General features: G+C 32.7%; 2 protein-coding genes across 4 annotated transcripts in view; one reads left to right on the top strand and one right to left on the bottom strand.

Annotated features, from left to right (window-relative positions):
* The window catches only part of LOC128992984 (GTP-binding protein Di-Ras2), a 291,630-nt gene that overhangs the window by 214,797 nt on the left and 49,545 nt on the right, over positions 1-27,288 (bottom strand). The gene's annotated exons all lie outside the window — the stretch shown is intronic.
* The window catches only part of LOC128992855 (uncharacterized), a 40,900-nt gene continuing 33,667 nt past the window's right edge, over positions 20,056-27,288 (top strand). Inside the window, exons 1-5 of one of the 2 annotated variants that reach the window (XM_054416625.1) lie at positions 20,056-20,188; positions 20,485-20,596; positions 21,864-22,117; positions 23,528-23,652; positions 23,983-24,157. In XM_054416625.1, coding sequence (XP_054272600.1) covers positions 20,152-20,188; positions 20,485-20,596; positions 21,864-22,117; positions 23,528-23,652; positions 23,983-24,157 — 703 coding nt within the window. In that variant the 5' untranslated portion in view covers positions 20,056-20,151. The remainder of the gene's footprint in view (positions 20,189-20,484; positions 20,597-21,863; positions 22,118-23,527; positions 23,653-23,982; positions 24,158-27,288) is intronic. The other variant, XM_054416678.1, reaches the window with a different exon arrangement.

Consider the following 27,288-nt stretch of genomic DNA (forward strand, 5'->3'; position numbering starts at 1 on the left):
AATCTTTGAAATGGTTTAAAGATAAATCTGAAAATATTATGTTTTGAGGGTCAAAAGTGAGAAAAACCCATTTTTAACCCCATAAAACCAACCGAAAACCCAGTTTCCATGGTCCGATCACGCTGATTTGCGAAGTGAATTCATTCAAGTTTATCCCGCCTTACACCTTCAAATCAAATTTCATCTAAATCGGACAAAAATTACTCGACTTATCACGTTCACGGACACATATCTATCATATTGTTTTTGAGGATTTCTGAGGGAATTATGAAAAATGAAACACGAAACAGTGCGAATTTTCCTTTAATACAAACGTTTTCAAGCAGAGAGAAATTAATGAAATGTAAAAATGAACAAAACAAATAAACATGAACAGTTTAGAAATAGTTGAGCTTTGAGAACAGATCAAAGAAAAATAAAAGCCAAAATAGTATATTTCGTACCTAGGGCTGAAAATAAGGTTTTGCTGGCTCGAAATAGTTTTTAAATTCGAGACGAAGTCGAGAACTTAAAACGATCGAGAGCTGCAGAACCATTTCGGTCCGTGGTACGAACGCTATTTTTCACCACACTATACCCTATGACCACTATGCACCACAATAATAATGTACAGTAACAGTGGGGCTATAGAATACATATGTATTCTATAGCCCCGCAGTAACAGTCAACACAACTTCAACTTTAAGGTTATGTGAATAAATAATTTAAGGAACCAGCAAAAAAAATAGTTGCTAGGCAGCGGTGACAATAAAACAATTGTATTGCAATGCTATGGATACTGATTGTGTATTTAATAGGCATTCATGTTTTAAGAAAAGAAGCGGGTAGCTGATTTTGCGGCCCTAGGAATGTAAAAACCAAATGACGATGACAGCTGGCATGGCCAGCAAAAAGCAACTTTTAGCCACCAATCGACGGATGTGTGCAAAAAACTATTGTACCTATGTGTTCTAAAAGCACAGAAAAAGATAAAATTGTGCTTAAAAAATTAGCATTTGAATGAAAAATAAAAGAAGTATCAAACACACAAAACACGCGTCAGATTGTCACGCTTTAAATGGGACAAGAAACCAGTTCAGAGTCTTTGGGATTTTCCGTGTTTAGTATACCATACAAATTTCAAAACTTCATATTGAAGTCATATCTTACAAATTAAGAATAAAAACAAAGACAATGTCACTGTCCTTGTACAACCTCTAAAATAGACAAAACAACTCAATGGCATTTTAATGATTATTCAGTATTTTCCTGTACCAAAAATTGGTGGAGCCATTGGTGACATTACAACACTTCTTCTTTAGGAATTCAGGAGGCATTGCAAAAAATCCTGTACATGTAGAAGAAGATAATGTTTATAATTAATCGAAATATTCTTACTTTCATAATACTAGGGAGCTGTTAGAGAACGATTGTCAAGTGCATACAACGCGTGTGCAGCCAAGCTAACACAATCAGACAATACGGTAAGACAAACTTGGCTCGCCGCTGATCAGATTAAACCAAGGAAAATATCATCAAATTAAGTTGTACGTTATTTTGTGTCTAAAAGCAATGAAATATTTGTACAATGTGTATTTATTCAACGGTGATAGTGTAAATTTAAATGCAATGGACTATATGGGACTGGTAAAAAGAATCGCATTAAATATTATGTTGTTCGTTATTTTTTGTTTGCTTTGTAGAATAGAATTTGTAGAATAGAATTAGAGATATAATTACAAATATGTTTGTTAGTAGGTAAATATTTTAGTACTCGATGTTTTTTGTATTTATTTTATAGTTATTTTTCATATTTGTTTTGTTTGTTGTGTTATATGTCATTAATTATTCAATGCTCAGTTTCATGTGTAAATTAAATAGTATGTATTGGTGTTTTTCTTGGTTTAAAAATAAATTATAATTGTCAGTGAGCAAAAGTGGCTCTTTTTGGTACGGAATCGCCCTTTACATGCGAGGCGCAGCCGAGTACGGACCAAAAAGTACCAAAAAAAAAAACTCTCGCTCCTAATGATGAGATGAACAACTATTTTTATTATATTGTGGAAATAGCCTTCTAATCGTTACAAAATTAGATCACACAATTTGAGGTTATACAAAGTCGTTTAACAATGTTTAAATTTCTGTATAAAATAGTAAACAATATTATTTATAGTGTCCATAAACAACATTTGAGGTTACCGAACCAAATAATTGACCATATTTTTTTCTGTTCCCTATTGAAGTTACTCTATAAACGATGATTTTGTAGACGAAGGGAGCTATAAACGGCTGCTTTCTGTAGAGTATGATAAAAACACTATTGATAAAGCACTACGATATTGCTGAAGTTTATAACAGCTAATGTTTGTATTTTTCACAATAATTTAGTGTAAGTAAACATTTTAAAGCAAATTAAAGAAATGGTGGTTTACACCACTAACCTGAATTAAAAGGTGAAACGCATTTTTTTTCAATTTCACGTCCTCTTCCCGTAGCAAAACACTGTTACTGCAGCTAGTAGGCCTACGTAGATGAAATTAACCGAAGGAACAATATTATAATTCGGGCAATATACCAAAGTGGAGTATTGAGCTCAATAAACTTAGCAGTCCATACGGTTATGGGTTGGAGATTTCTTTTTCTCTAAGTTTATTTTACAATAATTTGCCAAAAGCAATTTTAAACTTTAAATTTATAACATTGATGGCCACAGCGGAAAAGAACGTGGAAGAGAATACTTAAATACTTTACTTTAATACTTTTCATTGAATTGGCGACCGTACATAGTAGGGATTTTAAGCCAAGTATGAATGGTTTAGAACCTGCATTCACGTTCAACACTTGGTCTAGAAACACGTCTTTATTATATAGCGTAGTTGCATAACATTCCCTACTTTCAATTCAGGCAACAGGTTTAAATATAACTAGCTAGCGTATTTTTAATAAACATTACTGCAAATAAATAAACATTAGGTGTCTAAACTGCAGATCCTGTCGATAGACACCATTGCGTTAATGAAAAGGCTTTAAATAGCTTTTAGCGTATTTCCCTATAGGGACTAATTTATTACCGTAGATGGCACGAAAAGACCCAGGACCGATTTAATATTTATTTTTTTATATGTAGGTACTCAGTTTCCAAAAACACTAAAAGTTTATATTTTTTGGAAATATACAGGGACTCATCTAAAATGAACCAATAGCTTACTTTTTTATTATGATATATAGAGTTAACTTTTTACGGGGCACTCCCCTTTTTTTAAGATGTGTTTTGGGATTTTTTTTTAATTTTAAAAATACACCCACCATTTTCCAATATGGTCGACAATTTTGTTATTTCTTATGGGACACCCTGTATTTTATAATTGTATTAGAATGTATAAATGCGATTTTAACATTTTTATTTTTGATATTTTTTTCTCTAAAGCAACTCGTGTAGCAGTTACACCGTGTTGCACCTAAGGAAAAAAGGCTCGTGGTGTATGTTCTGCAATATAGATCTCCTGAACGATTAATTTTAGAGAGAAAATTCAAAGAGTAATGAAGTTTTAAAACTGAATCTAAATTCTAACCAAATCGTAAAGTACGTTAAAAATATTGATCCTGTTGTTTTAAAAATGGCCATTTTTCAAAAAGGGCAGCTAACTTTAATATTGGAACACTTAGTATTTTATGGTATTTTTAGGATATAGATGCGATTTTAAGACTTATTTAATATATATTCCTTGCAATTTCCCTCTAAACTAGAAGATAAAGAAAGTACACCAAAAGCAATTTAAGTTTAACACACTGCAACTCTTAAACAAGTGGCTTTACAGAAACAAAGCCATAAATAAAAATGTTTTAAAATCGCTTTTACGTTCTAAAACAATCATAAAATACGGAATGTTCTATGAAAAGTAACTAAGTTGTCGGCCATATTGGAAAATGAGGGATATATTTTTAAAATTCAAAACTATCCCAAAACGCACCCTAAAAGTAAATGATGGGGAGTGTCCCATAAGAAGTTAACTCTATATCTCATAATAATAAAGTTAGCTATTGGTTCACTTAGGTGAGACACCCTGTATATAGGATGTTCCATAAGTAAACAGTAAAACTACTGTAAAGAAAGAGCAAATTATGAATCAATTTTTTCAAAGCCACTTCGTAAATAAGATATCTGCCATTTAGTTTATTTTACATAACAATATTTGTCCTTGAATTGATCAAACCGAAGATAGATTATTTCAAGTAATGCACTTTTCAGCATTATAGTTCTCGCACTCGGATTTCATGCGAGAATCGTAGACCCCCCCCCCCCCCCCCGATACGCTTCCAGGTAATAGGCATTTCATGTCATGTTTTTAGTGTGAAATGTGTTAAAAGACTCATTGGGTATCGATACACACTGAGAATAGCGCCATCAAATACACATTACAAATACAAAAATAAGACCTCCCCGGACGGATTGAGTCCGATACTTTACGCCAGACAAAGAAACAAAGTAAACACAACCCATTATTAGAATTACAAACATGTTAAATATTGCAACACGCCATAGTTCTCCAGTGCATCTTTCAAATAGTTTTAAAATAATTTTTTCATCGCTTAATTAAAAAAAGTTATCTAAAGTACAACGACTCTCTTCCAAACTCAGGGGTATTTCTTATTTTGGAAGATATTTCGCATTTAAAAAGCTTTTTAAGAAAATTGTTATGTATATAATTAATACGCTACATGAAACTTTGTCGGTTGAACTCCTCCGCCATTTCTTAACCGATTTTATCCATTGGCGTCTCATTGGAAAGAACGTGTCGCGTAGATTTGCAAACTGGCCTTACATTTTCGAAAAAAGTCCCTTGGGCTCTGCCCCAGTGGCTTTGGAAGTTCCCATGTTATCTTTATGAAGAACATAATTGTTTACATTTTGATCAGCTGTATAATTTAATTGCTGTTATTTATTTTTCAATTCAATGAAACGCATTGCGTACATTTATTTACTATTTGAGTTTGTGTAAACATAACCCCCAAGACGGATCGTGTTAGTATGGCTGTATCTTAAATTTGCGTATTTATCGTTGTTTTGTGTCGCTATAACATGACGTGTTAGCATGTTTGTAACTTAAATTTGTGTATTTATCGTTGTTTTGTGTAGCTAAATTTGTTTACTCGTTGTTGTTTTTTCTTTTAAATGTCTCCGATGCGATGACAACGAAACATAGACAGGAGGTGTAATCGTGATAACGACCGCAGCTACAAAACAGTGGCGCGTAATAGGCTTAACTCATCACAGTCAGCACCTGACCCTGGACAATCTCAACTATTAGGTTACAAATGCACCCTAACACTACCCAAAAACTACTTTTCGTTCACAATTGGCCCTCAATCAATGACCTGTGTTGCCTGTACAGCGAGGCATTTTGAGAAGGAGAAAACCGGCCGGAATGCTTTAGGTTTATCAATAACGAAGATAAACATGGTCTGAGTTACACACCGGTAATCTTTGAGTTGACTCTTTTAAGCTCATTGTAAATATGACTGTTATTTGTTTTGAAATAACTCCTGTAATACTTTGCAAGCGCTCGAATTTGAGCAACATGTACACTAGTATTATTTAAAACGTAAACAACATTGTAAACATTTTTGGTGTTTTTTGTAAATATTTTGGCGAAATAAATGCTATTTTTATTTGATTTGATTTGAGTTTCTCTGATAGCCTTCTGAAGAAACTCAAGTTATCCCTTTTTGAAAAAAGCCATGCGCACGTAAAATGACGTTGGTAGATATTTGGTTGTAATGGCTGTGTTTTAACGCAGTCCAGTTAGCTTGCCCGGCCATTTTCTGTAAACCACAACTTTCTTGTCTTTAAGAAGGATAAATAAACGGTATCAGCAATCTTTCTCATACTTTCTCCCATTAGTTTATCAACAACCTTTAACATGGGTAAGCGATGAAAGTAACTATGATATGAATAGGTAAAAATCATAACAGTTGCCTTAAGGTAACACAGTACTCAAATATAAAATTTTTTTTATTATTTAGTTTTGTAGAACAGACTTTTCTGAACACGTAGATAATAAAAATTAAGAAGGCAAAAAATTATTTTTTTTAAATTTTCAGCTACTTTTATAAACTACTGAAGCCTAATTTAGCATGTCCAAGGTCCTACTAGTAATCAAGACGCAGAGGGTACACCGTCAAATAAAAATTTTTTTAAACATTTTTTATTATTTATTTTTGTAAAACACACTTTCCTGAACACGTACATACCAAATATTATGGAGAAAAAAAATATTTTAAGCTATACAGCGACTTTTATACACTCTTACTTTAGCATGCCCAAGGGTCCTACTACTACCCGTGACAGGGGGTACTTTTGTCGTTTTCCGAAAGTCAAGTGGATTTTAGTCAGGTACACTTTTCTTCCTCAATTATAGTCCAATTTCAATAAAAATTGGTGTGTGTGTTCCTCATATGATAAGGAACAATAATACGAATCAGTTTCCATGACAACCAAAAACCTTTTAAATAAAAAAATATTTTGTGTTAAAAAATACAAAATATTTTATAAAATTTTTAAAATCATACCAACAATTTAATTTTGCTCAAAAACTTTTTTGCTTTATATTATTGTTGGTAATAATGCATTAAACTTAGTACAAAAATTTCAAGTTGATAGGTTAATATTTGTAAAATTTATGTGTAACTAAAAACTGTCATTTTAACATGGGCGGGATAGGGAGTACTGTGTCATCTTAACTTTTGACCGTAATTTTTGTTCAGGCCAGAAGGACCATAACAGAAAAATTTCAATCAGAACCAGTTAAAATAAATCATTTTTCCGTTATTTCATTGTGTGTATTTTTTTTTTTTAATAACATACAAGTTACAATAACTTTTAAGCAATAACATTTTACAGGAATGGGAGTTCTACTATTTTGTTCACAGTGTAAAGGGCTGATTGTCATTAATATATGTATTAATATCAAAAATAAAAAATAAACTATTAAATTAAATTTTCAATGAAGGACAAAGCATCAAAAGTTTATCTTGAAGGGGTGCCCACTATCGCAATAGACGGTGTGTAAAGTACACGGCAGCTTGGATGGGGATTCCCGCTGCGCTGTTTTTATTCGCGTCATATAAAGCTCAGAGTCGCCCTCGCCCATACCGCAGCAGAAGCCCCGAATACTTACACATTCTCCTCGTGTTTTGGCACTCGACGTTGGCATCAAGCTGTAAGTATCCCATTATAATCTCTATATTTAACATTATGAGATGAAATATCATTTCAAATAATATGCTATATTTTGTGTTATTTGCAACTGTTTGTCCATAGATAAAACATTCAGCTCTTAAATTAATACTATTGTACATGTTGCTTGAATTCGAACAATTGCAAAGTATTAGAGTCGTTATTTTAAAACGAATAACAATCATAATTTCCGATGACTTTAAAAGAGTCGACTCAAAGATTGTGGAAACACTCACGATGTACATACAAGTTCGATATAATCCAAATTTCTTCTAAATATCTTATAATTGTTCAAAAGCTGGTCTTGTTTTTAGTGTTTTCTACAAATGTTTCCCACTCACAGCCGCATTAGGTTTTCCATAATAACGAGTATAAATAAAAAAACATTGTTACTATTTCTTCTACTTGGTGGTGTTCTACGACTTTCCTATGTTTCCACGGATTGCAAATCGGCTCTTTCAATGATTGCTCAAGAAATGTTGCACAGTGTTAGTTCAGTTTTCTTTTTACTATATCAAATTGTCCAGTCTTTCTCGCTTTTCCCATTGTAATATTTACGTTAACCCAAATTCAAATAAATAGTAAACATTTCATTTCAACTAAGTCAGTGTTTGTAGTAAACGTATCCTCAAATTGCAACTAAAATATTAACAACAATTAAATTATCCAGCTGATCATAATGCAAACAAATATGTTCTTCATAAGGATAACATTGGTACTTTAAAAGCCACTGAGGCAGAGCCCAAGGGGCCTAAAAAAAAATGTGAAATGAGTTTGCGAATTTACACACCTAGACGAACATTTTAGTATATAATATAATATGTGGGGTTGAATCTAAAAACAAAAAAGCCTTATTGTTCACAAAGTTTCATGTAACGTATTAATAATATAGAAGATCATCCATACAAGGTAAATGCCATTTTAAGGTTAGTTCTGACTGGTTTATGTAAAGTGAGTTTTTCTTTAATAAATTTTAACTTAACTGAATTAATTCATTGAGTATAAGTTTAACGCTGCTGAATTTCAGCCCTGTGCACTGTTCATTTAGAAATCAATTGTTGCTTAGCCTATGGAACTAAAACTAACTAATGGAGCACAACATTGTTTAAAATAAGAGGATACATTAGCCGGCATCAGCGCCGCGGTCTCCATAGTTTCAAACATGAACACATATTATCGGGCTTCTTATTTTACAATAGGGTTAGAAGTCTACCAGCATATCAAAGTTAATAGCTTGGCACACAAGAGGTCAACGGGAAAACACAATAAAATCAACTCATAGGCATATACCTAGTGTTGTCCCCATCTACTGTATAAATGTAATAGTTAGGGACCGTGAGTGTGTGTGATCAGTTAACCTTTAACTGCTACTGGGTTTCTTTATAATTGTTTATGTGTGTTGTGATTGACTACTTACTAGATAACGTTTATATATAATTCTACAACAGTGCATTTGCTTATACACATTTACAGACTAGTTACAATGGCAGTGGTTGTAGTAGCCCTCCTAGGGCTCGTTGCCCCAGTAGTGTTGAGTCAGCGAGATTGCCCCCCTGGCTTTGTCCACTGTTTAGTAAGTATCCAGGTATTATTGTTTTAGTTTATTTCAACACATTTGCTTGTAGTTTCACACGATATGTGTGTATAAAAGATCAGGCGTTTTGTAACGATGTTAAATAAAGGTCATGACAGTGTACAAGATGTATTTCAACGTGGTTTTTTTTTATTTGCAAGGAAGGAATACTATAAAAAAAGGATTTATAAACGTAATTATTGTTGTTAAAAATACAATTGTTAAACACAGTGTGTCCTATACAAATAATGTGCTAATACTAAGCGTTAGCTATATGTCATCGGCTATTATGCCAATCTGGTGGAAAAGGAATATGCCATGCCAAGTTGTTCCAAATTTACTTGTACAGATGATGCGTTAAAAGATTTGATCAAATTCAAACATCATTAGGGAAATCCAAGTAAATGTAGTTCAAAAACATTGATATAATAATTATTCCAATTGGCAATATACATGAGAATTTAATTTTATTTAAGTATCTATACATGTCAAAGTGGATTTGAACAGGTTAACTACTTCAAAGCGACTGATAAGCATTGCTGTACATCAATAGCATAAGTCAATCACAACTCACTCAACGATTGGAATGACCAGCTGGATAAACATTGGTGTAAAAAAAAAACACTTCCACACTTGGTGTAAAAAAACCATGCTGAGACTCACTTCCATTCGAACAATGGAGTCAATATAGGCTCAACAATATTTCAAATTAGCATTAAAATAACCGCTTGATGTAGAGTATCAATTGTCATCAAACCACCTGCCATCAATAGCCTACTAAAGATTTGGATTATCGCAGTCTAATTTTCAAATTTGGACTTTTAAATTAAATTAGTTCCAAATCAAAAACAACTAGTTTACTATATTCCACGGGTCTCAATATCATTGTGACTATTCGATGATCTAAAAACATGTTTATTTTTAATTAAATGATTACCTACAAAAGAGTAACACTAGTGTCCAGGACTCAGGAGAGATTAGTACATTAGAAATTGATTAACATTTAGACAACGGAATTCCTGCCTTGGTTTAACGCCTGCAGTTTGGCTACATACAGACACACTAAGCAAGGCTGACGAATCCTGGCGTCGAGATATTGCAGGAACACGAGAAAAACTAGGCCAGTGTAAACAAATACACATAGCTAGAACGAACTCCTTGCCGCTACCTCTTCAACCATATATCGATAGACCAGCTACTCAAATATAATGATCATAGTGTACAACTCAGGTTTGGTTACACGCCAATTAGATCGAAAAAACACACGGACTATTATAGAGAAAAGTCTGCTAGCTATTGACATACTGTAGCTTGCCTAATAAGACTAGTTTGATTATCAGGTCTTAAAGAGTTCAAAATAGTATTCAAAGCTGTCCGTCATTCTAGCCAGATGTAGATACACGCTTTACCACTTTTTAGGGAGCGTAATGTTGATATAGGGCCTTCAATAATGTATATAATGAGGTATATAATGTATATAATTGCACAAAGGTAAAATATTATTTTTAATTATCGTAAAATTGTGTAAACTTGTTAAAATTACTACTTTAAAAGAGAATGTTTGCAGACAGGTATTTTAAAGGCTAAAGAATGCTCGCTTTGGCTATTTTGGCTAATTAGTTTTATGAACGTGATGATAAGTAACTAATCGATTATTAGCTATTTAGACCCAAATGTTGAGCGATTTCGCCAAATATGAGAAATCAATTTCCAGGTACATTTAAAAAAATTGATTAAATTGATTACATCTTTATGGTTTATTTTTTGTTTTACAGATAACATATATGTTTCTGGTTCTGGTGGTATTGATTGTAAAATTAAATAATAATCACAATTAATCTGAACGTTGAAGAATAGAAAACGCAGCTAATGCTTAATGCTATTTATATAAATATGGAAGCGACAGTTAAATATTGTTCTTACTTTTATGATCATCAATAAAAAGCGTTTTATGTTAATACAGACACCAGCCTGGCACCTCGGCCTGGACAGTGTCCGTCCCAGTGGTACCATCGTCCACGGACACGCCAACACTCCAGTCTCACAGGGAGGACTGCAGGGGTCTGCACACGGGTCTCACGTGTTCGGCGGACCTTACAACGGTGCGTCAACTGTCGGGGGTGGTGTCAACTACCAGCACCCTAGCGGCCTCCAGGGCGGCCTGGACGTCACTCACTCCAGAGGACAAGGGAACGTCGTCACAGGCAGTGTGGGTGGCAGCACCAAGCTCGGCCCCGGCACCCTGTCTATCCATGGGGCAGCCAACACCATCCCTCACTCCAGCAAGGTGCAAGGCGGTGTGGGAGCCACCTACTCTGTACCTCTGCCTTGAACTTGTTTGAATAGTTCCGACCTCAACTCTTTTAGTCGACTTTATACCAATGAGGGAAATTTAAGACTGTTTGTGTTATATATAAAACATATTGGACTAAACTGGTTCCTTTTATGATATTCGAACTCATCAACCCAAAGTAATTTACATTTATTCGACGATCATCCTGGTCGTAGGTATTATTACTATACTGGTTTCACTAACCTTTCGATATGATTGTTTCAGGGTTTCAATATCGATTAATAGGGGTAATTGTCTACCGAATTGGAAATTATTTTCCATAGTACATATTATGTATTAACTCGTTACAAATTTACACAGACGTTGCTGTGTTTAAACAATAATTGTTTCCTAGTTATAAGAATGAGAAGAATACATTCAATATTTTGTAAGAGAATGAAATCTTGGCCAACTATTGGAACCAAATTGTAAAATAAGTACCTATATACATGTTCAAAGCATATGGGTTAGACAATAGCGTGATTATGTAATTAATAATATAAGTGCGTAGGCCTACCTTTTATCTTGTGGATTAATAACGTAGAAGTATTATTGTTAGTGGAATTTTCTAATGGACTGTAAATCCATTTTCAAACAATAAACATATGTTAGAAGAAAATAATTTACTAATGTAAACTTCAACAGTTGAACAGTTGAACAGTTAAAAGAACTGTAAGTTTGGTGTAGGGTTAGGTGTTATTTTTTCGATCTATTTATAGTGTTTCTAATGCCACATGGTACTTATATATGTAAATGTATGAAAAAGTTGGTTGAATAGCATATTGTTACTTTATTTTCGTTGTAAATATGTAGGAATACACCAAAAAGGTTCATAATATGATAAATTACTACAGAAAGCTTCTAATTTGTATTTGTAGGCGCTGTTTTCAATGTTTATCGATACCCAAGGAGTGTTTAAACATATTTCACACTAAAAACATTACATAAAATGCCTATTTCCTGGAAGCGTATCATCTTTAAATGGAACATAAAAAACGCGTACTATAAACATTACCATTAATTTTTCTAGTGTAAGTCAATTTAAATTACTACTTTGAATAATTCCTTTAAAACATGAGTTTAAGTTGCAAATAATCATGTTCGGTAAGTATAAACACAGTTATGCAGCCATAGTTATATGGTTTTAATTTATAGTAGAATCATACAGGGTGTCCATAAAAAAACTTTTTGGGACTTTGGGATATGAATCATTATGCTAAATGAAGAAAAACGTTTATGTGAAGGTATGTCCGAAAATTCATATTTACCCAGATATCTGCCATTTTGTTTATACAAAAATATTGTTATCCGTGAAGTTTTTAAAATTAAGATTATGAAACTTGGTAAGCATGTTATCGTACAAAGATCTATTACATAAAAAATAATAAGTTTAGTCCGATTAGAAATATCAAAATGGCGGCCGTTTTAATTTGTATAACTTAATTAACTCGGAAATGGATAATTTTATCAAACAATGTTGAGAACACTTTTTAAGCATTTTTAATTCCCTATCTAACGACAATAACATCACAAGTATCGGACGGCAAATAACCGAAATAGAACGTTTTTGGTGTAAAAATAAGGCAAAGAATACACAGTGTCTTCAGGGTGCACTTATTTAACCTTATCTTACAAGTAAACAAAACGATCTATTTCAGTTATTTGCCGTCCAATTTTTTTTTCTTGGTGTCGTTTGGTAGGGAATTAAAAATGCAAAAAAGTTCTCTTGACATTTTTTAATAAGATTATTCGTTTTTGAGTTATTTAAGTTACAAAAATTAAAACCACCGCTATTTTGAAATCTCTAATCATACTTACTTTATTATTTTTGATATAACAGGTCTTGTGTACTTTGACATGCTTATCACGTTTCACAATAATCGGTTAAAAAAACTTCAAATATACAAATATTTTTCATAAAAAATTACCCCTGCCGCAGCAAACCTGCCGACTAAGCGAATTTCCATTTGCCTGAATTGATTTTCAATTGAATGTATTTAGTTAACATTAGGTTTTATGAGTACCTAGGCTTGGTGCTACAGGAAGGGGAAAAAGTGTTTTTTTTTTTTAGTAAAATATGAATAACTTTGTATAAAATGAATAAATTTACCAAGTTTGATCAAAATATATCCATAAACAAGCAAACTACAACATTTTACAATATTCTCCATAAGAATAACATGGGAATTTAAAAATAACATTTTTAGAATTTTCTCCGTAACCAATAATTGTACAAAAACACTTTGATATACTAAATTATTTATTTTTTTAAGCTCTTTAAAAAGGTCCGGAGAGAAATTGGGAAATTTTGTGTTTAGAGGGTAAAAAATTAGAAAAACCAATTTTTACCCCATAAAACCCCCCGTAAAACCCTGTTCCCATGGTCCGATCATGCTGGTTCAAAGTTATCGTGTTCACGGACACATACACACACATATATATATATATATATGTATATATACATATATAAAAATTTGAACGAATGGTGTTTTTGGCCTCTGGGGACATCAAAATGAAAAAGTAAATCGGTCCCGGGCCTAGGTCTTACCATGCCAACTACGGTAATAGCTACTTCCCTATAGGGAAATTCACTAAAACAAATTGGCGGTTATCTTGGTAAATATGCATTTTCGGACATACCTTTACGTAACCTTTTTTTCCTTTTAGCATGATGATGCATATACCAAAGTCCTGCAACATTTTTTATGGACACCCCGAATACAGTTTAATTAAATCGAATGTGGTAAACGCCTGAAGTTTGGGTAAAGCTATTCAACATAATGTGTAGTAAAATAACGATTATGCTTTTAAACGTGAAAAACTTAGTGAATATTAAGATTGCAAATAGTTATCGGGATATGAATTGAATTGATATAGAATAGTTTGCAAAAATATTCAAGGATATTTTGGAGAATGCGTCATAGGGAATATATAAACGTTCTGTCACCACTATCAGCTGAGACAAACCGCCAATTTATACGTTTGTCGAGAATGTGACAAGTCACGTGACAAGACAGCTGATCTGCTTAGTTTTGGCTTATCCTGACAAATGTAAGCCATTCTTTCTCTGAACCAGGGGTTCCCAATTTTTTTTCACGCCCCCTTGTGAAAGGTGGACCTTTTTTACCTTTTGTAAATTTTGGATGAAAAATGTTACAATGTAAACAAAACTAGTATTTTTACCATTACATTACATTTAAGTATTAGCTACACACATAGTATGTAGTCTTTTGGTATTTAATTAAGTAATATTATGCTATCTAAAAAATGTAAATGAAGAGCAGTTAGGATTGGTCAAAAACTTAATGAAAAATAACATTTGAATTGAGTAAAGGGGGTACGATTTAAAAGTCTTGGCCATTGAAAGAGTTGCAGGAATGAAAGTAATAAAATTTGTAACAGATATGTATAAATTATTTTTAGTCTTAGGAACATTTTACTGTAACTGATCCTAGGCTCGCGCTCCCCTGACAAATCTTCATACCCCCCACTGTGGGAACTCCTGATCTAAGCCTTAGTGGTGTGACGTTTCTTAGTTTATACACAGGCAATAGGCTATATAAAAGTGTATATAAAAGGCAATAAACCGGTCTAAGAAACCACTATTGAGGGACCAATGAAACTAATGGCTTCCCTTCAATTAATCAAAAATATCAAAATGTAGACAGTAATAATTAAATTTAAATTCACAATAAAAATACCGGAAGACAATCATCAATCGATTAATAAGCATTAAGGTGTTTTAAAACCGTCATATGTTTGCAAAATCCAAATAATCTCAATCGAACAACATACCGTAACATATTCATAAACTATTTAAAAATACAAATGATTCAAAAGTATTACATCAGAAGACTATTTACTATATTATTATCAACTAGAATTCACTTGCTGTTATGTATCCTCTCGAACGAATTCTTCAATTTTGTTGCTTCAGTTTGAGCTGTACTCTAATAACTTTCCTTAAACAAATTTAAACGTATTAATTTGTTAAAAATTATAATAATAACAATAATGGTAACAATAACCAAAGAAAAGCACAGGTTTTTACAGTAAATGTTTCATTTTCCGACGATTAACACACTGTTGCACTAGTAGCCCTAAGGCAAGGGGTCAAATTCATTCGGGAGGGGTTTCTTTATTACAAAACTTTAGCAAACTGCCTCAAACTTCTGCAAGACTCTTGAATATTTGAGTCAATTAATGTTACTGTTAGTATCCATTTTATTGTTCAGCTAATAATCCTAAAATGCAGCTTATGTTTTGTGAGGTATCAAATTAATTATTTTTGCTACTATTTTTTATTATAAACAAATACTTTTCTGTATACCTTTCGCGAATTTCCCATATATGGAATATATGGGAATGAATATATATTATGAATATATATTTCTCATCTATTACCGTAGGTTTCATGGGAAGACCTGGACCCAGGACTGGTATACTTTTTTCGCGTTTGAGGTTCCCAGGAACTAAAAACACGATCCGATCAAATTCATATATATAAGTGTGTGTGTGTGTGTGTGTGTGTGTGTGTGTGTGTGTGTGTGTGTGTCCGGCAGCACCATAATTTGACTAAAAATGATCCAACTTTAATTAAATTTGTTACAAACGTATAAATCTACAATTATTCGAAAGAGTTCGCAAACCAGTATGGTCGGACTATGGTAACGAGGGTTTACGGAGTAAAAGTTGGATTTTCTCATTTATGATCCTGAACTAAAAATATTTCAATTTCTTTCATAACTGTTTTGTAGAGCGTAAAAAATAAATAATTTAGTACAATTATTGTATCTCTATGCGTTGTTGTATCTCTAATTGTTAAGGAGAAAATTCCAAAAAGTATAAATGTTAAATTCCCATGTCATTTCTTTGGAGGATAAATAATATACTGTTGTAGTTTGCTTGCTTTTGGATATATTCTATTGAAATTTGGCAAATTTGTTTATTTTGTAATAAGCTATCATAATTTTAATAAAACACACACCTTAATACATTCCCTGTAGCAACAAAACTAAGTAGTCATGGATATACTGAAATTAATTTTATTTAAATAGGAAATAACTATAACAATTTTATATAATTATTTCAGGAGAAATCCAGCCAGGTACATCTACGTCATTCGCTTATACTACTATTTGCAGGTATGCTGTGGCAGGGGTAAGTACTCTGACTTTGATATCTCATGTGTAATATTGTGAACCTCTCCTCAGTACGAGTTATGAGAGGACTAAAAGCATATATTCACCCTTGTAGATGGAATATCAACAACTATGTAAAAAAAAATTAAAAAAATACTTGAGGAGGGGAAAACTATTAAATGTTAAGGTAATATATGAACTGACGCTAACAATAAGTATCAGTTGATTATACTATCGACAACTAATAATATGCTCATGATTATCAAGCTGCTCTATTTTACATTTTTTTAAATCAATTCAAATCATAATTCTTATTTTTACACTGACACAAGACTTTGAAACTTTAAGTGAAAATAATTATAAAAGAATAACGCTCTACAAATTTCTAAATACAATCTAGCTAAATACAAACATCATATTGTAAAGATTTAAAGCATAGCGTATTCCAGTATTCTACTGTTTGGAAATTAAAAAAAAAATAATAATATTCATTCTGAAAGCCCCTCGCCAACGAGTATATGGCACAATGCAACGAGACGCGCCATCTGTAAATTATTAAATTGTGACATAATTTGGACTATTGATGGAGGTAAGCCGTAACCTAAAAAGTAAGAAATATGTTGTTCTGTGAGTTTCTGCTGCTATGTATTGGGACTTTTCATCGATCGCGCCAAGTCGTGAAATCCATGGATAAGTTTAAGTTATTTGATTACCTGCTTTAATTTAAATTTAAGTACTAGCCCTACACCAATCTTACAGTTCTTTTAACAACTGTTGAAGTTTACATCAGGAAATGATTTTCTTCTTACATATGTTTATTGTTTAAAAATGGATTTACAGTCCATTAAAAATTTCCACTAAGATTTGTTTTATATTTTCACTCACCACACCGTATTATCCAACAATAATGCTTCTACGTTATTGTTCCACAAATGATAAAAGGTAGGCCTACGCACTTATACTATTAATTACATAATCACGCTATTGTCTAACCCATATGCTTTGAACTAGTATATAGATACTTATTTTACAATTTGGTTCCAATAGTTGGCCAAGATTTGATTCTCTTACAAAATATTGAATGTATTCTTGTCATTCTTATAACTAGGAAACAATTATTGTTTAAACACAGCAACTTCTGCACAGCAATATACAATATTTACTATAGACAATAATTTCACAACTGCCCCTATTAATCGTTATTGAAACACCGCAAACATTTATGTCGAAAGGTTAGTGAAACCAGTATAGTAAATTAATTAATTTAGTTTTAATTAATACTAAATTAATTTAAAAAAAAAAAAACTACGACCAAGATGATCGTCGAATGAATGTAAATTACTTTGGATTGATGAGTTATAATATCATAAATGGAACACGTTTAGTCCAATATGGATTATAACATAAACAGTCTTAAATTTCCATTATTGGTATAAAGTCAACTAAAAGAGTTGATGTTGGAACTATTCAATCAAGTTCAAGGCAGAGGTACAGAGTAGGTGGCTCCCACACCGCCTTGCACCTTGCTGGAGTGAGGGATGGTGTTGGCTGCCCCATGGATAGACAGGATGCCGGGGCCGAGCTTGGTGCTGCCACCCACACTGCCTGTGACGACGTTCCCTTGTCCTCTGTAGTGAGTGATGTCAAGGCCGCCCTGGAGGCCGCTAGGGTGCTGGTAGTTGACACCACCCCCGACAGTTGACGCACCGTTGTAAGGTCCGCCGAACACGTGTGACCCGTGTGCAGACCCCTGCAGTCCTCCCTGTGAGACTGGCGTGTTGGCGTGTCCGTGGACGATGGTACCGCTGGGACGGACACTGTTCAGGCTGAGATGCCAGGCTGGTGTCTAGATTAACATAAAACGCTTTTTATTGATGATCATAAAAGTAAGAACAATATTTAGCTGTCGCTTCCTTATTGTTATAAACAGCAATAACCTTTAGCTGCGTTTTCGATTTGGCAAAATCCAGATTAATCGTGATTATTATTTGATTTTACAACACCACTACCGGAACCAGAAACCTTTATATCTCTTATATCTGTAAAACAAAAAATAAACCATAAAGATGTTTTTAATTTTAAAAAATTTATAAAATGTACCTGAAAATTGATTTCTCATATTTGGCGAAATCGCTCAACATTTGGGTCTAAATAGCTGATAATCGATTAGTTACTAATCATTACGTTCATACAACTAATTAGCCAAAATAGCCAAAGCGCGCATTCTTTAGCCTTTAAAATACCTGTCTGCAAATATTCTTTTTTTAAAGTAGTAATTTTAAGGAGTTTAAAAAATTTGACAATGTTTAAGAATTATATTTTATTTTTTTACCGGCTCATTACATACATTATTGAAGGCCCTATATTAATATTACGCTCCCAAAAAATCTGTAAAGCTTGTATCTACATCTGGCTAGAAAGACGGAGTCAACAGATTTGAATAATATTTTGAACTCACTGCGACCTGATAATCAACCTACTCATACAGTGTAGTAGTAGGTACACTGTACAACTAGTACAACTAATCAAACACTAGTAGTCTTATAGGCAAGCTACTATTTCAATTTACTACTATTTTATATAGGTAGCTGGTATTTCAATAGGTAGTAGGTTTTCGCTATAGTCCGTGTGTTTTTTCGATCTAATTGGCGTGTAACCAAACCTGAGTTGTACACTGTGATCATTATATTTGCTATATATATCGTGATATATGGTGGAAAAGGTAGCGGTAAGGAGTTTGTTCTAGCTATGTGTATTTGTTTACTCTAGTTTTACTCTAGCCTAGTTTTTCTCGTGTTCCTGCAATATCTCGACGCAAGTACGCGTCAGCCTTGCTTAGCGTGTCTGTATGTAGCCAAACTGCAGGCGTTAGACCAAGGCAGGGATTCCGTTGTCTAAATATTAATCTATTTCTAATGTACTAATCCCTCCTGAGTCCTGGACACTAGTGTTACTCTTTTGTAGGTAATTATTTAATTTTAAATAAACATTTGTTGTATATCATCGAATGATCATAATGATATTGAGACCCATGGTACATAGTAATTCGTTGTTTTTAATTTGTAACTAATTTATTTTAAAAGTCCAAATTTGAAAATTGGACCGCGATAATCCATACTTCTTACATTGTTAAATGAAACAAGCTATCATAACATTTTGTAATTTTCAAAGCATTATCAATGTACTATATACATACGAGTTTTCTCTGTAACATCCCTTTTGGCACCCCGTTTCTTGGTGTAACGTAGTGCTCCTACTTTCACATAAGATACTGTGGTTTTATACTATGTGGTCCTCAGTATACTTATCTCTTATGTCAACAGCAACAGCTTGCCATATTTTGCTCTTCATAGCTGTACGTTTTATCGCTGGCATTAGTTGAAACAGGGGTAGAAAATCAATTAAGACTACTCACTTTCAAATGTATATACTTTTGCAATGCTTTAAAACAGAACCCTAGTTTTTCCGAGCCTTCAACTCCTTATTGAAAAGATATATATATATATATATATATATATATATATATATATATATATATATATATATATATATATATTATTTTAGAATCCAATCTAAATATTTTATTTGTATTTTATTTATACTTTTAATACCTAGTTTATGAAATATGGCCACTATCTTTATTAATTCATTTTTTCATTACATTTACATTACACGTATACTATGTGGCTCGGTTCAAGGACTAATAAACATATGGCTGCCTGACTAATGGTTGTTTGCCAAACATTGCTATCGTTATTCCAAATTGATTGCTCTTATTGGGTAATTATGAAGAGCAGCTTTCGAGTGAGGTGTCATTTCAGGTAACTGTTCACACAAGAGTTTACTAGTTTCTTGCATGTGACACACTGTTTACTACGCTTGCTCTTCAATGATGACGAGGGGATCAATTCTGAATCTTCTAATACGTAAGTATGTTTAAGTTAAGGGCTATTGCCCCTACTGTTAATTTAAATAGATCAATTATAAAAAATGATAAACATACAACATTATTTCTTGGTGATGGTTTTTAAAGAATGAAATAGTTTCTATACAATGGTAAATATTAACTAACGACCTAAATACTGACATTAGAGGATGCAGATAATCTTATGATGTATTTTATGCATGTTTTTAGTTTTGTAAAAATATAGTAGTTTATGCACTGTTATGTGCTGTTAAATTCAATTATTAATTTTGAATAATTATGTTACCTTTTTTTTAGTATTGATTTTTTGTTCAAACGTTTCAATGGCGAAGAGGGTATTCACAAGAGAACCAAGTCTAAATATACCGAAAGAGGAGCTGATCAAACATATAGAGCTACGAAAAGTAAAGTAAGATTTAAATTATACTTACACATAAATATAAGCAAAACCACGGTCTTTTCCGTTAATTATAAATTAACAGCATATCCATTAACAAACAAATTACGGCAGTTAACTTATTTTCCATAAAAATAACATTAGAATTGTAAATTTCAAATTTTTTTTCGTAACAAATAATTGTAAAAAACACTTCAATATACTAAATTATTTTTGTCTTTAAAATTGTACCAAGAGGATTTGGGTAATTTTATATTTTGAAAATCAAAAGTGAGAACCCCAATTTTTACCCTTTAAACCCCCAATAAAATCCCGTTCCTATGGTCTGACCATGCTCGTTCGCAAAATGATTCAAGTTTATCCTGCCCTACACTTGCAAGCCAAAAATGTCATCAAAATCTAACAAAGATTACTGAAGTTGTCACGGTTATGGACGTATATAAATTTGAACGAATTGTGTTTTTGCCCTCAAAAAACATCAAAGTTAAAATGGGAATCGGTCCCGGGTCTAGGTCTTTCCCTATAGGGAAATTTTATAAATTGAAATGTCGTTATTAATCAATGGTTTTATGTGTATTAGACTTAACTAATATTACTCAGACACAAAAAACAATACATTAAAAAATTGTTAAATAAACATGTTTTAAGAACTAAGAAACACCTATAATTCGGTAATTTGATTGTACGAATACATTTTAATATAAAGATATCGTGTTTGTAAAAAGGTAAAAAATATTAGCTAAGACTGTATGATGAGGGAACCTTTCATTATATTAACAAGAAGTTTTAAAATGAATCTAGTTGATCAAAACCAATATTAATTAAGTAGCAAATTAAAAAAAAAAAAATAAAAAACAAAAAAAAAACACTTTTTCTAGTAGTTACATACCCGGTGCCCGAGGTCCCAGGTTTAGATCCCGTCAATCACCAATGGTTTTTACGGTTGAAAATATTAACTTATGACGGAGTTTAATGAATAACTAATTAGTGTAGGTTTGTGATTTACTTTTTAATATGACAACTATAAATATGTAAACGTGACTTATTATACAACACCGAAATATATCAAAATGTATGTTTTATACATCGTAGAGTCATCACTGGACCACCACTAATAAATGTTTTGACTACCGTTTGGTGTTACAGTGTATTTCATTATTAATTCTCATATAGTGTAGCAGTATGTAGTAGTCACAATTTAAACAAATAACTACCTAATGTTTCTTCATTTTGTAATATTATTTAGAACGTTTTATAAACATTAATCTAAAATTCTTAGAAACAATTGGATGCCCAAGGGATTGGGAGAGGCTGAAGGTGGCGTACTACCTCGATTCGAAGGCAGTCCTGACGACGCACTAAAGATATTTGAAAGGAAAGGAGACAAGTATACGTTCGACAAACAACCGCTGGCTTCAGCTGATCAGCTCATGACGGACAGTTTCGGCTACAGAAAGGACAAGGAGTCCATTTTCATTCTACACACAATCGGAACCGACGCCCAACACCTTAGCGTAAGAAACGTCGTATCCGGTGAGTGTTGAGTATATGTTAACTTCAATACTATGCTTCGATTACGATTAGTCGACAAACGATTTTAGCGAATTCCCCCTATAGGGAATAAGCTATTACCGTAGTACTCATGGTAAGACCTGGACCCGGGACCGATTTACTTTTTCGTTTTGAGGTCCCCAGAGACCAAAAACACCATCCGTTCAAATTCATATAAATGTGTGTGTCCGTTAGCGCGATAACTCGAGCAAAAATCATCCGATTTTGATGAAATTTGGTACAAACGTGTAAACCTACGTTTATTCAAACGAGTTCGCAAACCAGCATGATCGGACTATGGGAACAGGGGTTTATGGGGGGTTTTATGGGGTAAAAATTGGATTTTCCCTTTTTTGACCCTAACAACTTAGAATTTTTCTTTCCAAACCATTTTGTAGAGCTTAAAAAACAAATAATTTAGTATAATGAAGCGTTATTATGCACCTGATGGTTACGAAGAAAATTCCAAAAATCTGTAAATAAAAGATCCCCATGTTATTCTTATGGAGAATAAGTAAACTGTTGTAGTTTGCTTGTTTATGAACATATTTTGATGAAATTTGGAAAATGCATTCCTTTCATACTAAACCATTACATTTTACAAAAAAAAAATACCTTTTTACTCTCCCTGTTGCAGCAAACCTAAACCTAATGTTATTTAAATAGGGAATAAATGTGATATTTTTAAGGAGACATTTTAGTGTAAATCCAGTCAGGCAAATGGAAATTCGGTTAGTCTGCAGGTTTCCTGCTGCGGGGGTATTACTTTCTTAGTTTAATTACCAGCTGTGCTTTAAATCGTATACATGAAATTAATAAAATCATATAAAACGTATTACTCGTATCACTTATTAGTCATGAGGACGCCATGAACATCCGTAATTGTAACTTCAGTATATTGATAATACCCCCAAAGCAGCAACTCTGCATACCAAGCTAATTTCTATTTGCCTAGTTCGGTTCTTACTACAATTTTTCCTATTATAGTAAGCACGATGACTGAAGTGAAAATGAAGCGGTTTTGATGACATTTGTTACAAACTTCTGAATCTACGTCCATTTGAACTACTTTGTTTACGGTAACATTTTAATTGGACTATAAAACGGGCCAAACCACACAATAGCATGAGCGAAAGGTCTTGCATTATAAATATTTTAAAAATAGTGCAAATAGTGTAAATAAATAGTGCTAAATTGAGGTGGCTTTCACAGGAAGAGCAAGAAGACAAAGGCCTTTTCATCATATAAATTAAGATTATCCAAGTGTTTTTTTTTTTTTAGTATTTACTTGAGGAATATAATTAAACTTCTTGATTAAAAATACTTGCAGTTGCCCACAATTATGATCAAAAACATTTTAGACTGCCAATTCTAATAAGAATTTGTCAACAGCACTGGCCATGAGAAGGCTAATATGGAATGAGTACAACGTGTTTCTATTTAACATGCCAAACGTAATGGACTTCATGCTGAAACACGTCGTAAGATCAATATTTATTCCTGCAGGTACAAAAAAGGTAAATAATACAAATAAAGCTACAAAAATCTTTCTTTAGCTTTTACAAGACCAATATTTTTGTTTCGTCGCTTACTTAAAAACGTAGCTTCACTACAGTGTAGTACCTAATACGGTCTTTCATAATCCAGTTTTATAATTCAAGAGTTCATTTAATCTTTAGGCGTTGCTTTTATTTTTTCAATATATCAAATACCATCGCTCACTGTATTTCACTGAATGCAGTCCTAGTTTGAAATAGAGTTTGAAACATTTCTCATTTATGATACACTAGTACCATGAATCAGTCGTGTTTACGTTTTATTTATACTTACTATTACATTTTTTTCAGTTACAGGAAGTAGGTACAGTTTTAGGCAACTTTTTCAACTCATTAATTGTGAAGGAACTGATAAATGCCAATCAGATTCATATTGTGGGGTTCTGCTATTCATCCCAAATTTCAGGATACATAGGACGATACGTTTCTTCTTATAATGGCGGAGAAAGAATAAAATCTATAACCGGTAAGGGAAACTACTACCTACCTAAAAACCTTTTGCAATAAACTTCATATTGCTGTTATAGCTATAAATTGAAGTCAAACAATTTATGATATTCGATAATCATTGCTAATAATAGCCAATTAGCTTAACTAGCTTAACTTGTCTTAACATAAAGTACCATTTGGGTATTATTTACATTTAATAATGTATATTTACAAAGACTTAAATGATTCTCTATTGACTCTCGACGATATGTTTACTATAAACATCGGATACCTAGATATACATCTCATAAAATATGCATTTAAATATATGAGGTTAGACAACTTTTCAATTAAAACAAATAAAAATAAGACATTACTGTAGCAACTGTAACTAATGTTTTATTAGATATATTAGCAGCTTAATATTAAACAAGAATAAAGATTCTTGAATTTGATCAACTTCTTTAGTGGCATGATAAAACTTCCAAAACATATAAATGTTTCAAAAAAACATTGCCAAATCAATGAAATTTAGCATTGTTACTTTATGGTTACTTTAATAACCAAGAGTAGGTATAGGTCAGAGATGGGGAAGACACATAGATTAAATGAGAAGCTTTTCGATATTACTGATTAAGTAACTAAACTCTCATCTTCCATCCAAGAACAATGCGATCAAATAAAGTCACAAAAAATACATCTGGTGGCTGTATCAATTTGGAACGACGGTTGAATGGAAACAGTGATGACAGCAAACTCGTTCATGAAAATCCAAGAACAAACTGTTAGATTTCATCAGTCTTCCTATAAACCTAATGCCCCTACACAGTCCCTGCAAATACCAAAAGCTGATAAGCCAGTATGGTACCACACTATTGTTCCAAGACACGCAAGGAGACCAAAGAGTCATCCGGTAGAATGGAATTTATAAAGGAAGAAAACTGTAATGTGTTCTTAACTATTTTGTTATTTAACCATTTGAAATTAACTAGCAGAGTACCCATCTTTTGTACGGGGTTGGCATATAAGTATAAAATGCTGATTGCAGTTATACTCAAGCTTTGCATTTGCAATGGGGAAGGACGCAGTTAGGTCAAATTCAGTTCTTTAAAATTACAGTATGCTATAGTATACAGGGTGACAAAAAAGTCTGGAAACGGCTTAATATCTTTTTAACTAAATCCGTTAGAAAAGTCAAACCTTTCACATCAACTTACATGTATAAAAACTTTTTTTTCCAAGCATTTTCATGTTTTTACCTCTACCAGGGGACGATCCACGAGGAGTAGGTACATAATCTTTAATGTAAGCATAGGTTGATATGCACACCATTTTAAAGGTCTAGTCAAGTGGAGTTCATTGCCGTAAACCGCGTCTCAAAAGGTTCATCCGTTACAAAATGGCGACTGTTCAAAGTTCTTGTGGAATATACCTTTACAGGCCTTAGTATTGATAAATACTCGTATTAAACATTATCTTGAGAGCTGAAATTCTATTTTAAAGTCAACTAGCTCATAGACTAAGTTTATTCAATCTTCAAAACAAATTTAACCGGGTTTCAGATTTCCCGGCCAATTTTGACTCTGAGTATTTACCATTACTAAGGCATGTGCAGGTATATTCTGCAAGAACTTTGAAATGCCGCCATTTTGTAACAGATGAACCTTTTTTGCCACGGTTTCCGGCAATGAACTCCACTTGACCAGACCTTTAAAATGATGTGCATATCAACCTAAGCTTACATTAAAGATTATGTACCTACTCCTCGTGGGCCGTCCCCTGGTGAAGGTCAAATAATGGCAATGATTGCAAAAAGTAGTTTTCATGCATATAAGTTGATGTGAAAGGTTTGAATTTTCTAACGAATTTAGTTAAAAAGATATCAAGCCGTTTCCAGACTTTTTTGTCACCCTGTATAACACATATACCAATAGCCATAAACTTCTACCACTGCACCTACACAATATAAATTATCAAACATTCGCACAAAATCACAAATTATTAAATTAAAAACATAAACATAACTGTAAACAATCCTACTTTGACAGTTCTCACTGCATAGGCCTATCACAGCTATTTGTTGCTGCTTAGTTCAAATTAGCTGTTGTCATAAATGCAAAGAAAAAAATAATAGTAGGCTGCACCCCGTTGGTAAACCTTATATTTTTGTTGATGCTATTGCATATCATAGAACCAACTTAAATAGTTGAAACAGCTGACTAAATTCTTTAATTTCTTTTATATAAACACTCACAAGGTTAACATGGGGAATTTCAGAGCCACTGGGGTGGAGCCCGAACGGATTTTTGAGCTAAGAATATGCCTATATGTCAATCGGGAATGTGAGCTATCATCATGCAAATTTCAGCCCAATCTATCCAGTATTTGATGTGTGATTGAACTTCAAACAAACAAACACATAAATTTTCACATTTATAATATTAGTATTATTTATTATGATATGATTATTTCTTGTTGCTATGCTTATTTTTTACAAGTTCACCTACAAAACTTTGTTTCAAAATAAAATAAATATTATTTATTTAATACATTTGATTAAGTAAATACGTTTCACTATGTATAAGACTTCTAAAAGGATTACGAAAATCAAAGAAGACGCTAAATATAAGGATTGGAGATGGGTTTCATTTGAAGAAAACAGCTGATTGCACCAGGTTCCTGGTGGAACAAGAAAATTGTTGGTTCAGAGCACAGATAAACATATGAACACACATAATATATAACATCCTCCGGGTAGTAACCAAACAGTAAAACATAAATCATTAAATTAACTCTAAATATTGAAACGACATTTGGCCAACATTTACTAGACACGAAAAACGAGTATCTAGATTTATAATAGGAAGAGAAGTGTGCTTGTGTTGGTTTGTCTATAGTTATACCAAAATTTAAACAGGCTTTTAAATAGAATGATCATCAAAATTTGACAAAAAAACTCCCTTTCTGGATGAAAATGGAATTCTTCGAGTTCAAGGACAGCTGAAAAATGTAAAATGCCTAGCATATAAAACAAATATCCAATATATTGGACCCAGAACATTGTTTTACGAAGCTTTTGATGGATAGATACCATAAGATAATTTTTCCTCAAGTACAAAAGACTGATAATATGTAATTTGACAATGTTACGAAATGTGTTGTCAAAGA

This window comes from Macrosteles quadrilineatus, unplaced genomic scaffold (assembly GCF_028750875.1).
Source record: "Macrosteles quadrilineatus isolate MER2022 unplaced genomic scaffold, UCM_ALF_1.0 Scaffold_1__1_contigs__length_201487025, whole genome shotgun sequence".
NCBI classification, from domain to species: domain Eukaryota; kingdom Metazoa; phylum Arthropoda; class Insecta; order Hemiptera; family Cicadellidae; genus Macrosteles; species Macrosteles quadrilineatus.